The following is a 16,242-nucleotide window of genomic DNA, read 5'->3' as shown; positions in this document are numbered from 1 at the left end:
TTAGGGAACCCCCCACCCGCTTCGAGGGCTGGAGGACCCAGAGGTCGTGTCCATACCTGTCTGTATTTTGATGCCTGCCCAGTGGGACTCGGAGCAGGCAGCTTCTGGGGTGGACCGTGCTGGAGCGGGGAGGGAAACTCATGGATGGTGGAAGCAGGGAGTAGCCCCTCCCCTCACACCCAACCACACTCTCGCAGGCCACCTTCAAGGGCTGGATGGACATCATGTATGCCGCCGTGGACTCCCGGGAGGTGAGTGGGGGTCCCCGAGATGTGGCCGGTGAGTGAGCCGGGGGAAAGGACTCAGATCCATCCCCACCCCATGCCGCCTCCTCGGGAGCCCCCGAGACCCCACCGCCTACAGGGGTAGATGGGCCCACAGTGGGACAGGGAGCAGGCAGCGTGTGCCCCCTGCCCAGCCCGCACACCCGCCCCTGTCCTGTGACCGCTACAGAAGGAAGAGCAGCCGATGTACGAGGTGAACCTCTACATGTACCTCTATTTCGTCATCTTCATCATCTTCGGCTCCTTCTTCACCCTCAACCTCTTCATTGGCGTCATCATCGACAACTTCAACCAGCAGAAGAAGAAGATGAGTATCTAGCCCTCCTTCCCCCCGGGTCCTCCCCTCGCTGGGCTCCCTCCTCCCAGCCCGTTTGTATGTTCCACTCCTTCCTTCGTATGTTCACAAACGCTGTCCATGCACCTGATCGAGGCAGTGAGCCTGGGTTCCGATCCCATCAGGTGACTTTGAACCAGTGATGGGGCCGCTGAGAACCTCGGTTTCCTTCTGTACAAAATGAGGTTCATGCTGCCTGCTTTGCTGGCTCATTCTGAGGACCCAGTGAAATACTGATGGAAGGTGGCCCAAAATGGGCCATGAGGACTGTGCCAGCCCCTTCCCTCTGTCTGTCACCCACCCGCCCCTTCTCTGGACCCCTCCGTCCCCTTCCCTGCCTCCTTCAACCCCCATCTCTGGCCCTCCAAGCAGGCCTCCTTCCCTCTTCCCACCAAGCCCCCCGGCTGGGATGGGGGGTGCTTTACAGGTGATGTCTGAGGTAGGGAAGTCCTGGAAGCTGAGGAGGGAGACCCTCCAACCTTACGGGCCCCATCCCATTGTACTTTGGAGGGAAAGACATCTTCATGACAGAGGAACAGAAGAAATACTATAACGCCATGAAGAAGCTTGGCTCCAAGAAGCCTCAGAAGCCAATTCCCCGGCCCCAGGTACCAGCGCTCCGGGCCCCTCCACCTACAGCCCATATGAGGCTCCTGCCTAAGGGGGCCCTGTTGGGGGGGGTATGCAAAAGGCAGCCCGCTCTCTGCCCACCAGGCTGTGTCCCTGGTGTGAGGCTGGGGCCCCCTGCAGGAAGGTGAGGCGCTCCTGCTGTGAGGGGCGCCTCTCCATAAAGACACACTTCATGTGCAGGCAGCAGGGGCCTGATAAACTCGGCACTGGTTTACCCCTTGCCCAGCCCTGCACAGCACCCCCGGTGTCCATTCAGCTCCCTAGCTGGTGGCCTCTGGGGGCAAGGGGAGGAAGAGGATGACCAGACAGCTCCCCCAGTGAGCAACCACTTCGGGAGAAGGATGAGGGGTTGCTGAGGGCCCTTAATTCGGCAGGAAGTTCCCAGAGAGAGGAAGGAGGCCCACAGACCCCACAGAACCGCCCGTTTCCAAGGATCTCCCCGCCTCCCGCGGCCCCGGCCGACTCCACCACGGGCCCTAATGCCTTCTTTCTCTCTCCCTTTCTCTCCCCACCCCCACACTCTTGTGTCGTGTCCTCTCACACCTCCTGCCGGTCCACGTCCTGCTCTGACCACTGCCCCCCCAACCCACCCGCCCGCCTCCCCGCACTCCCACCCCTGCTGTAGAACAAGATCCAGGGCCTGGTGTACGACCTGGTGACAAAGCAGGCGTTCGACATCACGATCATGATCCTCATCTGCCTCAACATGGTCACCATGATGGTGGAGACGGACGACCAGAGCCAGCTCAAGGTGGACATCCTATACAACATCAACATGGTCTTCATCATCATCTTCACGGGCGAGTGCGTACTCAAGATGTTGGCCCTGCGCCAGTACTACTTCACCGTCGGCTGGAATATCTTCGACTTTGTGGTTGTCATCCTGTCCATTGTGGGTGAGCAGGGCCAGGCTGGGCTGTCATTCGGGAAGGCCTGGGGTCCCCATCCTCGTGTCCACATGCACACCTGCTCATGCACTTGGTATGCTTTTACACAGACACACACACACACACACACACACACACACACCTGCGTATGTACCCAGTGTCTATACTAAATGCACAGAAGCACATACAGTGGGTTCCCAGGCAGCCTGTTATCCATGCACACATGACCACAGCTCCAGAAGCATTCACCTGACCTGGAGATGCACGTTCAGGTGCCCACGTGCTTCGGGAAAAACATAAGAAGATGGTTACAGGACTTCCCTGGTGGCCCTGTGGCAAACTCTGCAGTGGTCCCAGGTTCGATCCCTGGTCAGGGAACTAGATCCCGCATGCCACAGCTAAAGATCCCACATGTCACAACTGAGACCCATCTCAGCCGAATAAATAAACTTTAAAAACAGAAGAAGAAGAGGATAATTCTAGGAGCCTTACACACAGGAGAGGTGTGTGTAATTATGACAGTAACTAGCTATCATTTATCCATCACTTGCAGTTTGCCTGACACTAGGCCATGCACTTCACAGTATTAGCTCAGTAATTGTTCCTAACAAATGTCCTGAGACTGGGACTGTTGTCACCTCCATCTTACAGATGAAGAAACTGAGTCACAAACCAGGTAGGCGACATGCCCATAGTCACACACCCAGAGCTGTCCTCCCCGTCCCTCCCATCCATGGCGTCTGTGAACAGCCTTGGCAATGGGCCTTACCCACCCTTCCATCCACTTTGGCACATCCCACCTCCACCCAGCTGCGTCGGGGCAGAGATGGAGCCTGGGGCCCCAAGAGCCCTGGGAGAGTCTAACGGGTCAGGCCACTCAGGCTGTACACTGAGCGATGAGTTTCTACTGCTCCTTCCTGGGGTAGACGAGCCCAGCACACCATGCCCCCTGGAGCTGCGCCTACCCCCTGCTCCCCAACCCTACCGCCCACTCCCAGGGCAGCAGTGCTTCCTCACCACTTCCTCCCTGCAGGCCTGGCGCTCTCCGATCTGATCCAGAAATACTTCGTGTCACCCACGCTGTTCCGTGTGATCCGCCTGGCGCGGATCGGGCGGGTCCTGCGGCTGATCCGCGGGGCCAAGGGCATCCGGACGCTGCTCTTCGCGCTCATGATGTCACTGCCCGCCCTCTTCAACATCGGCCTCCTCCTCTTCCTGGTCATGTTCATCTACTCCATCTTCGGCATGTCCAACTTTGCCTACGTCAAGAAGGAGGCGGGCATTGACGACATGTTTAACTTCGAGACCTTTGGCAACAGTATCATCTGCCTCTTCGAGATCACCACGTCGGCCGGCTGGGACGGGCTCCTCAACCCCATCCTCAACAGCGGGCCCCCCGACTGTGACCCCGACCTGGAAAACCCGGGCACCAGCATCCGGGGCGACTGTGGCAACCCCTCCATCGGCATCTGCTTCTTCTGCAGCTACATCATCATTTCCTTCCTCATCGTGGTCAACATGTACATCGCCATCATCCTGGAGAACTTCAACGTGGCCACGGAGGAGAGCAGCGAGCCTCTCGGGGAGGATGACTTTGAGATGTTTTATGAGACGTGGGAGAAGTTCGACCCCGACGCCACGCAGTTCATCGACTACAGCCGCCTCTCTGACTTCGTGGACACCCTGCAGGAGCCGCTGAGGATCGCCAAGCCCAACAAGATCAAGCTCATCACGCTGGACCTACCCATGGTGCCGGGGGACAAGATCCACTGCCTGGATATCCTCTTTGCCCTGACCAAAGAGGTCCTGGGCGACTCCGGGGAGATGGATGCCCTCAAGGAGACCATGGAGGAGAAGTTCATGGCTGCCAACCCCTCCAAGGTCTCCTACGAGCCCATCACCACCACACTCAAGAGGAAGCATGAGGAAGTGTGCGCCATCAAGATCCAGAGGGCCTACCGCCGGCATCTGCTGCAGCGCTCCGTGAAGCAGGCCTCCTACATGTACCGCCACAACCATGACGGTGGTGGGGATGGGGCCCCCGAGAAGGAGGGGCTGATCGCCGACACCATGAGCAAGATGTACGGCCCCGACAACGGGAACAGCGGTGTGCCGAGCAAAGAGGAGGAGAGGGGCTCCACAGGGGACCCCGGACCTGCCATGGGGCTCAGGCCCATTAGCCCCTCCGACACACCCCTCCCTCCTGCCCCGCCCCCGGGGCAGACGGTGCGCCCAGGGGTCAAAGAGTCTCTCGTCTAGCAGGTGGTGGTGAGGTGGCACAGCCCCGAAGCACCCCCTGGGTGCCTGCCGCTGAGGGAGCTAGGGCTCTGCATCCGGGACTGGCCCAGCTCCCTGTTGGGGACGGGCTTTGTCCATGCTGGGCTGTCACCCAGGCCGTGGAAGGGGGAACTGTACCTGACGTCTCCACTCTGGGCTGAGGCCGCTGCCTCCGCGATATTTACCTTCAAGTTGCTCTCACCTCCTCATGGGCCCTGCTGCCCTCCTCACAGCCCCGGGGGAGGCCAGAACATCAGCGTCTCTGCCCCTGACTTGGGAGGAGCCGGCCTGTGATGGAGGGATTGGCTGCCCTCCTGCCCCCAGAGTCTTAAGGGCTACTGACCTCTCCACAGGCAGTGGCTCAGGCTTCCAGCTCCCTCTGGGACAAGGAAGTCTTAACCTCAGTGAGAGCAGACACCTGAGCCCAGGGCCTGCCACCCTGTCCGGCCTCTGGGATGTGGCTCACCCTGCCTGCTCAGGAATTCTCAGGAGAAGGAGAACATCCCTGGTTCGGAAATGGCTCCACATACCCGGTGGTGGGGGTGGGGTAGGAGGGCCACCGGATGCTGAGACATTGGGCTGGGTTGTGGCCCTTGAATCTTTTCCTGATTCATCCATTGCCCAGGCCCCTCAGCTCCCTGGCTGGTCCCTGGGAGAAGAGCAGAAGGGAAGATTCCCCTTGGGAATTATCTTTTTCTAGAAAGCATGATGGGGTGAGTAGCACGGGTTGGATCCCACCAGTGTATCGCTAAGCTGGGGGCTTCCTTGGCCTGAGCACCCCATCTGGGGTGGGGTCGGCGTCCCTGGGGCTTGGGAAGAAGATTCCCTCCCTACCCCCTGCCTTCCTCCGTCCTCCATCAGTACCACTTGGGCTCCTGGCAGCCTCCCCAGCCCCAGGGTCCCCTCCTCACCCCCCGTCACACTCTTCTCTTTCTCTTGCCCCATCCTGCCTCCCCTCCTCAAAGTGATCCTAAGAATGTTCTAGCTGAGCTCACGTTCGAGATTTCAACACTGAGGCGGGCACCGCTCACCCGGCTCAGGCCCAAGCGGTGCTTCTGTTGGCACCACTGATCTGGGCTCCCAAGGATAGACAGAGGCTGAGCTTGGAGGAGGGGGTGAGACGCCGGCTGGGGGTCATTGGATTTACTCACCTGTGTGTGTGTGCGTGTGAGTCTGTGGACCACTGTGGCCCATAGAACCTGCATATGCATTTGTCTACGTGTATATCCATGTGCCTGTGTGTCAGCGTGCCCTGGAGTGCTTAACCAGTGGGTATGCACGTGTCTTCTCTGTCGGCCCGTCCGTGGAAGCGTCCTTGTGCTGTGAGTGTGTATGTGAGTGTGAACACACGTGGTCAGGTTTGCACATTGAGCCCCCCACCCCACCCCCGTTGAGCTCAGTTCCTCTTCTTTCTCTTGTTTCTCGTGAACAGTTTGATTAAAACTCAGGAAGCAGCAAAACCTCCAAACAACATGTGTGTGTGTGTGTTGCGTGCACGCCCACAGGCCAGACCCTTCCTTTCTGTCTGCCCCGCTTGCCAGCCTCCCGGCCGCTCTGCTCGGGCATTCCTTTCTCTCACCACCGTGAGGCCACCCTCTGCCTTCTCTGCTTCTCTTCCTCACACCCACTGCGCAGCCCCGCTCCCCGGCCCGGCCTGGGTCCTCTCTGGAAGGAGGCCCCTGCTCCTTCCATCTCTTCCTGCAGCAGTTCCGGCTCTTTCTTCAGAAGTTCCTCCAGGGGTCAGCCTCCTCTCTGACCAGCACCCTGCCCACGTCCTTTCCTTCCTCCTCCTTGGGGCCCGGACGAGTGTGGCCCCAGAGCCTCAGCCTCTGTTGGACTGAACTCTCTCCACTGGGCTGGGTGCAGAGCCAGCGTGGCTGAACGGGGTCCAGGCCTCCTCCCCCTGCAGACCCACGGCCATTGCACCTTGTCTGGGTGGAACAGGCCCAAGCCAGGCCAGCAGAAGGCTCCTTTGTACAGTTCTTATAATAAACCTCCCGGTGCCTCGGACGGGTATGCTTTCTCCTTCTGTGCCTCTGTGTGCGGACATCGACGGGAGCTGAGGGCGACAAGAAGGGCTGGGGGGATTGAAAAATGGGGAAGCCTTGGGGAGCTACCAGGAATTGGGGAGGGCAGGATAAGAAGGGCCCCAGCTCCCTCCTCTGGCCCAGTCTGGCTGTCTCCTGCCCTCTCCGAAAGGAGGCTGGAACCCAGCCTCGTAGCTGGTGTCCAAGAGGCCAGATGAGGTCAGGAGTCGGTCCCTCAACCTTGCCCTCCCCGCTTACAGGCAGCACCACACTGCCTTTCCCTGCCCACAACAGCACCCAGGAAATAGGTGTTGGGACCCATGTGCCCAGACCCTCCTCTCTGGAAGCCCCCATCACTTCTCTGCCTCACCCGAGGCCTGTGGGTCCACGGTGTGGCCCTTCCCTTTCCTGAGGCCCAATCCCCCCCCACCCCCAGATGCTGCCTCTGATCCCAGAAGACCCAGCATCCCATGGACCTATGACAAAGAGAAATATTATGTAGTGAGCTCAGGCCACAATCCCAGTGAGCGAAATATAAGTTTAGATTTAATTTTGCTTTCTGACAGCCAGGGCTGTATTCCTCTAAACTAGTAAATACTTAGTCCCTTTCAAGATTTCTGTATCCCCCTTTTCTGAGTCCTGAGGTTACATGGCTCCCCTGGGGCTGGGGAGGGGCACCCACAGGCCACCCCAACCTCCCTCGAGGGCCATGTCCTCGAGCCCCTTCCCACCCTGTGGATGGATGTCTTTGCCTGCGGGGGTGGGGTACCAGCAGGGTTCTCTGAGCCCCCATGGGGGTGCTGAACCCCTTCTCAGAGGTCGGGAAAGCTCCTTCTCTCTTTAAGTTTCTCCAAACCTCTGTTGGGGCCGTCTCTGTCCTCAAGGACAGGAGAGCTTGAGAGTGCCCCGAACTATGTTTCCCCTGATCCTTGAATGGTGGAAAAAAAACGTAAAATCCTGGGTGATAAACATAACTGAGGTTCCTATTCAGAACCATGTTCCTCCACCAGATATCAGTGCTGCTCACCGCCTCCTGAGGGTAGACTGTGCCTCCACCTACATCACGATGCACTTCAGATACAAGAGGCCCTTCAAGGCTCACGACTGCCCTGCAAAGGACAGGTGGCTCAGTGGTAAAGAATCCACCTGCTAATGTAGGAGACGCAGGTTCGATCCCTGGGTCAGGAAGATCCCCTTGAGGAGGAAATGGAAACCTCTCTCCGGTATTCTTGCCTGGGAGATCCCATGGACAGAGAAGCCTGGCAGATTACAGTCCAGGGGGCCTCAAAGAGTCCAACACAACTAAGCCCCTGAGCACACACAGAGAAGGTTTTATTACAGTTATTTGTATTTTGCCTAAAGGGTAAACTTGGTCTCTGAGAGGTTAAGAATGGGTGTTGCTTAATTGGGGTGCTGTTGGCAGGTGAGGCAGGGAAATTCTGCCCCTCCCACTGCTGTGTCTTCACTGCCCCTGGCCCAGGAATGCCAGTGGTGACCATGGCCATGGCCCTGGAGGGGGCTGCCCTTATAGCTCAGTCGGTAAAGAATCTGCCTGAAATGCAGGAGACTCGGCTTCGATTTCTGGGTCAGGAAGACCTCCTGGAGAGGGAAATGGCAATCCACTCCAGTATTCTTGCCTGGAGAATCCCATGGCCAGAGGAGCGTGGTGGGCTACAGTCCACGGGGTCGCAAAGGATTGGACACAACTTAGCAACTAAACCACCATGGCCCTGAAAGGGCTTCTCTGGTAGCTCAGAGGATAAATAATCCACCCGCAATACGGGAGAGCTGGGTTCGCCTCAATCTCTCGGCCCTGGAGCACTTCCAGGGCTCTCAGTGTGGGGCAGGACCACCCTTTGTTGAGACTCGCCAGGTAATGGGGGGCGGGGGGGGGCTTCCCGGCTGGTGTCCTGCAGAGTTAGGAGTCAAACCAGCATTCTCCTTGTTGTTTTCAGATGTATGCCCTGTGACTTGGCTTGGTTTCTCTTATTTGTCTATTTATTTCAGGCTGTGCTGGGTCTTCGTTGCTGTGCAAGAGCTTTCTCTCGTTGTGGCAAGCAGGGGGTACTCCTCGTCACAGGTCACAGGCTCCTCATTGCAGCGGCTCCTCTTGTTGCAGAGCCCGGGCCCTAGGCGTGTGCGCTCAGTAACTACTCAAACCCGCATCCTTCTGAGCCCGCCTGCGCTGATCACAACGCGCTGAGCAGAGTCGGGGAGGAAGGGCTAGGGGAGGGGCAGAGGTCATTCTTTTCATACTGAGGCTCTGCCCTCCCCCCACTTCCCGGGGATGCTGGGGGGTCCCTGCCCTCTTGCTTTCCCTAACCCTGAGCTCCTTGTCCATTCTCCCTACACCCCCATCTCTTGTTTTGATGCTGTCTTCCTGGAAAGGTGGGGTGGGAGCTGCCAGATGTCGGGGTGTACAGCCCAGGGCAGCCGGGGGCAGAGGCGGAGGTGGGCTTACGAGGCCTCCTGTTCCAGGAAAGAAAAAGCGTCACAAGCCTCGGAAGGAGCTCAATGCTGTTGTCACTGCGGACGGAACAGCACGGCCCCACCTGTGACAAATAACCCTGCAGACGGTGGGGCCCCCATCCCCTCCTGAAAATAGATCCGTGCCTGGCATGAATGGGAATGAGGTCCAAAGGACACATCTGCATTGCTGCCCACAGGAGATGCAGATGTGTGTATGTCTGGAGGGTACCCACTGCACCCCCCAACCTCCATGGCCTCCCAGAGGCACCCTGGGCCACGGGCCAGCTCCCAAACAGCCTCACACCCTACAACTCGGCAGTACACCGATGTTGGCAGCTACACGCGCACACACACACACACACACACACACACACGGGTGCACCCCAACCTTTTTCCACCTTCCTCCCAAATTTGGGGGCCACCAGCCCCAAAGCTAACCAAGTCCTCCATCACCAGGAGGTGCTTGGCTAAAGGGAAAGACCCCTGGATTTCCCCCCATTCCTCTGGGGGAGTCTCCAACCACCAACCCCCTCCCAGCACCAGGGGCTCGTGGTCTCCATGCTGACCTCAGGTGATGTTTATATTCCTGGGCTGTTTGTTCTGTCAATGGAACATGCAACACCTTTACAGAGAAATGTTTTTCTCTTTGTTTGGAACATCTGGAACCAGCAAGAACATCTGGGACTGCCGGGAGCAGCTGTTTCTCGGATGGAACCTGAATTCCCCTGTCCCCACTTCCCACAGCTCCAGTCCCAACCTGTGCTCCTCGGGTGGGGGGTGGGGGGTGCCTCTGTACCAGGTGAGGCCTATGCCCAGGACTGAGGGGGCCAGCACCCAGACCTCTGCCTTCTTCACCAGCAACCCTGGCCTGGGTGGTGGGTCCATGTCTCCCAGAATTCAGACCTGCCAGCAGCACAGGCTGTTTGAAAACTAGCGGGTGGTGAAGAGAATGAGATGTGGGCAGAGGATACAGGATTCAGCATCTTCTTTTCCCTCCTGGGGGGTGAAGGAAGAGACAGAGCAAGGGGCCAAGAGAGAGTAAAGAAGATGCCATAATACATAAAACTCAAGAACTCAGCTGTGGGGCTGAGGGATGCACGCCTGCCAAGGACAGCTGTGCAAGTTGTGCACTGCACAAGGGCACCTCCCCCCCGAGACCCCAAGGCATGAGGGCTGTGTCTGATCCGGGGGCAGGGGCACATAGTTCAGCTTAGACAAGCTCCTAGACTCTGAGGTTCCATCCACCGCTCTACTGACGGATGAGAAAAAGCCAGAGAGACTTTCTGTTTCAGAACTTGCAGGCTCCCCCAGACCAGCCTCTTGTCTTCCACTCCAGACCCCTGGAGCTGTGGATAACACTTCTGTGCCCTGAGAGTCCACTGATTGCTAAGTGGTGGGTTTTCTGTAAGCCATCAACACCTAAGTCCACCGTCTTTGGCAGCTCCCAGCAAACTCTCCCACCAAGTGAGGGAGGAGGGGCCTCTCACCAGAGCCAGGACCAAATCTTCTCCCAAGTGGCTGCCGCTCTTGGCCTGTTCTTGCTCAAGAGCCTCTGTGGCTCCCTTCCTACACAAGGTCAAACCTCCATCAACTGCCAACATGGCCACCTGCACTCCAGTCAAGTGGCTGGGCTCTGGGTCCATAACTGCCCCTCCAGCACTCCTACCCCATCCTTTCTGGGTGCCCCTCTTAATGAAGGGTGCAAGTTGGTCCAGGGTGGAAGGACTGTGCCCACATCCATCCAAAGGACCCATGTAAGATTCAGTTAAGTGCCTGGGACTCGACTACGAGGTTGACCGGCCCCAAGACTTGACTTTGGGGGTTGGGATGGGGCCTCAGGGGCCCCTGCCTTCCAGGGGCATCCACCGCAGGCCCCAGCCGCAGTGCCCGAGCCGGGGTGACCCTTGGGTCTTAGCGGCACAGCTGACAAGAGAGCCTGCCCTCCCCCAGGGTCCCCAGAGAGCTGGTGCCTCCCCTGGGTCCCAATTTGCATGGCAGGAAGGGGCCTGGTGGGGAAGAGGCGGGGAGGAGGCAGACTGCAGCCCAGGCAGTTACACGTTTTCCCCCAGGAGCCTGCGTTGTCACGGGCTTGGGGCTGGAGACAGGGTGAGCATGGCGGGGCCAGCGTTGATTCCCGGGCTCAACAAGTGGCTGGTGCTGGGCCTGCTGCTCCTTTCAGGTACTGCTCGAGGGGCCCGGAGGCCCCCTGGTTTCGCTCTCTCCACGGGTCTGTCTCCTGCTCTCGCCTCCTCCGCCTTCCGTCTCTCACTTTTGGTGCCTCCCGTCTCCCTCTGACAGCTCTGGGGACCCGGTCTGTGGGAATCCGCCAGGCTGAGGGGCTGGTGGGCTCCGGAGTCTGCGGCCCCCAGCCCTTCTCCAGCCCAGAGCCGGTCGGGCTGAGCTGGGGATGAGGGGCTGGTGGCTCTGGCCTCGGAGAAAAGCTAGGCCGAGGAGGAAGAAAGGACAGAGGGTAGTTCACCCCCAGGTACTGCAGGGCGCTGAGTCGGGGAGGCAGTGGAGAGGCCGCCCCACACCAGACCTGGCACAGGCCTGCTCCCCAGACGGCGGCGGCGCCCTGGTCTGGAAGGCGGTAGAGCTCTCCAGGCGTGACTTCTTCCCTCTCGTCTCATCCAGGAGCCCGCTCAAAGGCCGAGGGCTGAAGCGGGGCTGGGAATCAGATCCTCCTGTGACCCCAGCCCGCTCTAGTCTCTCCAGGGCAGGGGTCTTGGAGCTGATGTCCTGGGGGGAGGAAGTGGGTCTGGGAATGCAGGGGCGGGGCGGCCAACTCCGAGGGACCAGCCCCGCCCACTTCCTCCCACCCAGCAGGTGAGATGGTGCTGGCGACCAAAACAGAGGACCTGCTCCGGGATCCCAAAGGTCAGCAACTTCCCCTGAACCTTCCGGGAGCAAGTATGTCTGTGTCCAACGGGGTGGGGTCACTGTCCGCAAGCTGCCCACGGTCGCTCTGTAAGACCACTCTAAAGTTCCTCCAACCCCTACTCCTCCAACGTCACCCACATCAAACATGAGTCCCAACAGTCAGAGAGGAGGGGATCCCACTGGGGACTCAGGCCTGGGCTGTCTGGCCGGGGAGCTGGGCTTAGCCCCAGCAGGAGCCTGCAACCTTGGGGGCCCCCCGACAGGCTGCAGGGGCTTAGGGGTTCCTAGGGCACCCCTGACTGGGGACCAAGCAGGAGGGAGGCTTCCTGGGGCAGATGGGTGGTGGGGAGTGTGGCAATCTGAGAAAGGCGTAGGAATATAAAGAGGAGCAGGACCACACGGAAGGGGTGACAAGGGAGACATGGGCAGGGGACTGATGCGGGAGCCTTGGTTGCCAGGCTGAGGATTTGCGGGGTCCCCCTGAGGACTGGGGGCTGGTGTGGGCAGTCCAGGGCAGGGAGAGATGAGAGCACCAGGCCAGGTGAGAGGCTGTCCTGGGGGCCCTCTGGCCTCAGAGGGTGAGGCCTGCAGCAGGCTGCTATAATGGGCATGGAAAGGCATTGGAAGGTTCCAGGCCCTTCTAAAGGAAAATCAAATGGGGAGAGTGGGCCATCAGGAAGGGGCGGGGTCCAGCGGTTTGGCCTGCGGCTCCTCACATGGCTCAGTTCCCCTACACCTCTGCCTCATGACTGTGCCACACTCTGAGAAGCAAGGATAAGCCAGGAGACCAAGCCAGGGGTCAGCGCTGCCCAGGACAGGGGCCATGGTTGTGGGGTGGGGAGGGCCATGGTCAGGCTGGTGGTCCAGAAGGCAAGGAGCAGGATTTTGATCCCAGCCCTGACACCCACAGGAAACACTTGTTCCTGGATCTGGCAGCAACCACGGTTCGTGGCCAAGAAACGGGGCTCCACAGTGCAGATCAGTTGCCTCCTGGAGGAGAACGGCAACGTGACCTGGTTCTGGAAGCCGAAGCTGGACTCAGCAGCCCAGCCAGTTTCCCTGAAGGATGGCCGCATCCACCAGAACCGTACCAGCTCCAAGGCCATTCTCACCATCGTAGGCGTCCAGTTTCAGGACAATGGCGTCTACTTCTGCGTGCAGCAGTGCACCAAAGGGGCCCTGAGGACAGAGCATGGCTGTGGCACTGAGCTCCGGGTCATGGGTGTGTGCAGGGCCCGCCCCCCACCTCCCTACCCCCCACCAGCCAGGGAGAGCGTGGGGTGCTCCTGGAGCCCCGCCAACACCCACCCCACCCCAGCCCTCCGCCAGCAGGAGAGAGGGTCACACAGTGTGGGATGGCTGTGACCCCGGGGACCTGGGAGAGCCGCGGAGAAGCAGGTCCTGAGGGGTCCGGGCCCAAAGCGGAGACCCATCCCATAGAGCCTCACCACCTCCACCCCACCTCCTCCCAGGGTTCAGCACTTTGGCCCAGCTGAAGCGGCGGAACACACTGAAAGATGGCATCATCATGATCCAGACCTTGCTTATCATTCTCTTCATCATCGTTCCCATCTTCCTGCTGCTGGACAAGGTGACCGTGGGGGCCGGCCAGACACCAGCAGGGTCTCCGTCTCCCCAGCCCCAGAGCCCACCCACTGACTCACCCATTCAAACACGCCCTCATTCATCAGCTGTTCTTGCAGAGTGGCCCTCAACCCTGACCCTTCACCCTTCACCCTTCACCCAAGGCCAATCTCCCTGGCCCTCCCCAGCCTGGCCCAGCAGTGGATGGGGTCAGGGAAGCTAACACTCTGCTCTCCATCCCTCTCCCACCAGGATGACAGCAAGGCCGGGATGGAGGAAGATCACACCTATGAGGTAAGGGGCAAGGTGGACCCCCCGTATCCCTGGAAGCTCCGAGGGCCGAGGGGGCCAGTCAGAGGCACCATCCGTGTGCGGCCAGGGGAGTATTCAAGGCCTGAGCTCTGTCTCCTGTCTCCAGGGCCTGGACATTGACCAGACAGCCACTTATGAAGACATAGTGACTCTGCGGACAGGGGAGGTGAAGTGGTCGGTGGGTGAGCACCCAGGCCAGGAGTGAGGGGCCGGCCCTCCCCACACTCCTGGGCACAGCCCGCTGGGCCCTCAATGACTTCTTCAGAGCCGTCCCCCCCTTTTTCCCTGGACCCCCGTCAGCCTCCAAAGCTGGACAACCAGACCCACCTGCCCCTCCAGCCCTCTCTCACCGAAGGGACTGGCGCAGAAGGGCTGCAGGGCAGTGATTAGGAGCAAGGGGGCCCTCGGGGGCTAGACTGGACCCCGCCTTCCGGGAGTGCTATGTGAGGGGTCCATGCCCTGTGAAGATCAGGGAAAGCAGAGACTTGTCTGGAACCTGCAAGTGGACTCAGAGCAGCCCGGCTTCTCTGGAGAGCCGGGGCAGGGTCACAGCCCACCCCAAGTGGCCGCAGACAGGCCGCGAGAGCTTCTTCCCTCTCCCATTCTCTCCTGCTCTCTCCCGCCCTTCCCCACCCCAGGGGGCTGCTGGCCTTGAGCACTTTCCCCCGTGGAATAAACAGTGTGTCTTGAGAAACCACACACAGGCTTGTGACATCTATGGTTCTGGGATGGATAAGGGTATCTGTTTGGGCACAAACGTTTGGGCACCCACAGGCCTGAGGGCGGGGAGGTCCAGCTTAGCTCATGTCCGGTTCACTCTGAAGGCCTGGTTGGGACCTGTGGTCATGTCCACTTTCTTTTCCCGCTCTGACACTTAGCGGGACCCCGAACAGCAGAGAAGGTCTGACTGGACTGGTCTTTCTCCTTGGTGGGGGATGCCTGCATCCTGCTTCCTCTTCAGCTGACAAGCAGCGCTTGAGTCCTGCTCTCAGGACTCAAGGGTCTCAGCCCTAGAGGAGCTACCCTCCTCTACCCACCCCAGTCCTCTTGTTCTTCAAGGTCCTCCACCTACAGGAAGCCTTCCCAAAACACCCCTGCCCTTGCCTGATCACTGTTTGGACGCTGTCCTCCACAGCTCTGGTGTAGCTACAACTTTGCGTTGCCCGACTTGGCCTCGTTCTCCAGTCCGACTAGAAGCTCCCTGAGGGCAGGGCTTCCCCTGCCTCTAATACACACCTCCTGTCCTCCACCAAGCCTGGAGATATGTATATATATTTTTTCTTACGAACTTTGACTTTAACTTTTCACAGTCAAAAATTGTTCTTTGTCATCCAATAAATGTATAGGTATGGATATGATTTTGGTCAAACATTAAACTATGAGATGCTGGAGATGTGTGTGTGTGTGTGTGTGTGTGTGTATGTGTGTGTGTGTATATATATCTTTTTTTTTTTTTTTCATTTGACCCAGAGCTATGCAAGAGAGATTCCTAAATCAAGAGGCCTTGTGGCAGGGAAGCCTGGGGATTCTTAGTCAGGTAACCCCTTCAGACTTTCTGGCTAAAATCAGAGGCAAAACAATCCTCAGCCCGCCTGCTGCGGAATGACTGGGAGCAGCTCAGGGCTGGGAGCTGAAGTGCAGCGAACCTTGGTGTGCAGAGCCAGGCTGAGCTCCACTTCCTGTTGACCTTGGGGGTACCATGCTCTGGATTTGCCACTTACGCTCTGGATTCAGGTGGTAGAAACCCCTGCCCTCAGGGAGCCGCCAGTTTAATTGGAGAATCAAGGTCAGCATAGGGAGGGATGAGTCAGGGCAGCTCCACCTGGAATTGCAGGTAAGGCAGGCAGGTGGCCAAGGACCCCACGCCTGGGGTAAAGGTCCATCTCTGTTTTGATCAGCAGTGACCACACTGAGCCAGGCCGGGGCTGGGCCTGGCCGGGCCTCCTCCCTCCCTGGTCTCTGGGCTGCCAGAGGAAACGCACTTGTTTTGGCATCTGCCTCCACTGAACTGGAGCTCTTCCTCTCCTGCTGCTTTGCATAGTGGGGCTAATTCTGTCCTCGACCTCCACCAGGGACCCTGGGCAGCCGGCTGGGGGTGGGACAGAGTCTTCACTTCTCCCCCCCAGGCAGGGTCTCCCCCTGCTCGGGGCTGCCCTCAGTCTGGGGAGGCCTTGGCTTTTTTTGAAAGACAATTAAATATCTTTGAATAACTGTTTTCCTAATGCTTTGAGGTACTGTTGACAGAGAGTCATCTGAGCAGGGAGGCCTGCCTTGTCCACCAGACACCCTCAAAGGGCACTGATTTCATGGTTTTGATGTAGACGCCCTCAATGGCCTGTTCTTCTGTTTTAGAGGCTTTTACACTATGGGTGTCCCCAAGTCTGTCCTATGCGGCCCTGGCCCCCAGAACTGACAGGCAGTGGAAACAAAGCTGAGTGATGCTGGTGGAAGTGATAATTATCTCAGATCTCAGTTGCTTTTTCTACAAAATGGGAATCATAAAAATTGTCCAAAGGAAAGGAATTGAACCAGATGCTGGTTTTTAGAAAATTATCCTA

The 16,242-nt window shown here is 58.7% G+C and overlaps 2 protein-coding genes across 3 annotated transcripts in view; both read left to right on the top strand.

The window, feature by feature from the left end:
• SCN4A (sodium voltage-gated channel alpha subunit 4) overlaps window positions 1–6,415 on the top strand; it is a 33,299-nt gene extending 26,884 nt beyond the window's left edge. The window contains exons 20-24 of the mRNA XM_061144378.1: window positions 198–251; window positions 454–591; window positions 1,122–1,226; window positions 1,874–2,144; window positions 3,169–6,415. Coding sequence (XP_061000361.1) covers window positions 198–251; window positions 454–591; window positions 1,122–1,226; window positions 1,874–2,144; window positions 3,169–4,394 — 1,794 coding nt within the window. The 3' untranslated portion in view covers window positions 4,395–6,415. The remainder of the gene's footprint in view (window positions 1–197; window positions 252–453; window positions 592–1,121; window positions 1,227–1,873; window positions 2,145–3,168) is intronic.
• A 4,514-nt stretch (window positions 6,416–10,929) lies between these two features.
• CD79B (CD79b molecule) lies at window positions 10,930–14,383 on the top strand. 2 transcript variants are annotated; one of them, XM_061144376.1, is made up of 6 exons: window positions 10,930–11,087; window positions 11,732–11,785; window positions 12,699–13,010; window positions 13,261–13,379; window positions 13,625–13,666; window positions 13,791–14,383. In XM_061144376.1, the coding sequence occupies exons 1-6, from the start codon at window positions 11,021–11,023 to the stop codon at window positions 13,887–13,889; spliced, it is 693 nt and encodes a 230-aa protein (XP_061000359.1). In that variant the 5' UTR covers window positions 10,930–11,020; the 3' UTR covers window positions 13,890–14,383. The 2 variants fall into 2 exon arrangements, with proteins under 2 accessions (XP_061000359.1, XP_061000360.1); XM_061144377.1 differs by having other exon boundaries at window positions 10,932–11,087; window positions 11,735–11,785.
• Window positions 14,384–16,242: the final 1,859 nt, after the last annotated feature.

The sequence above is a fragment of the Dama dama genome, chromosome 5 (genome assembly GCF_033118175.1).
Source record: "Dama dama isolate Ldn47 chromosome 5, ASM3311817v1, whole genome shotgun sequence".
NCBI lineage: Eukaryota > Metazoa > Chordata > Mammalia > Artiodactyla > Cervidae > Dama > Dama dama.
The sequence above is the reverse complement of the archived record's forward strand: the minus strand, read 5'-3'. Positions and strand labels throughout refer to the sequence as shown.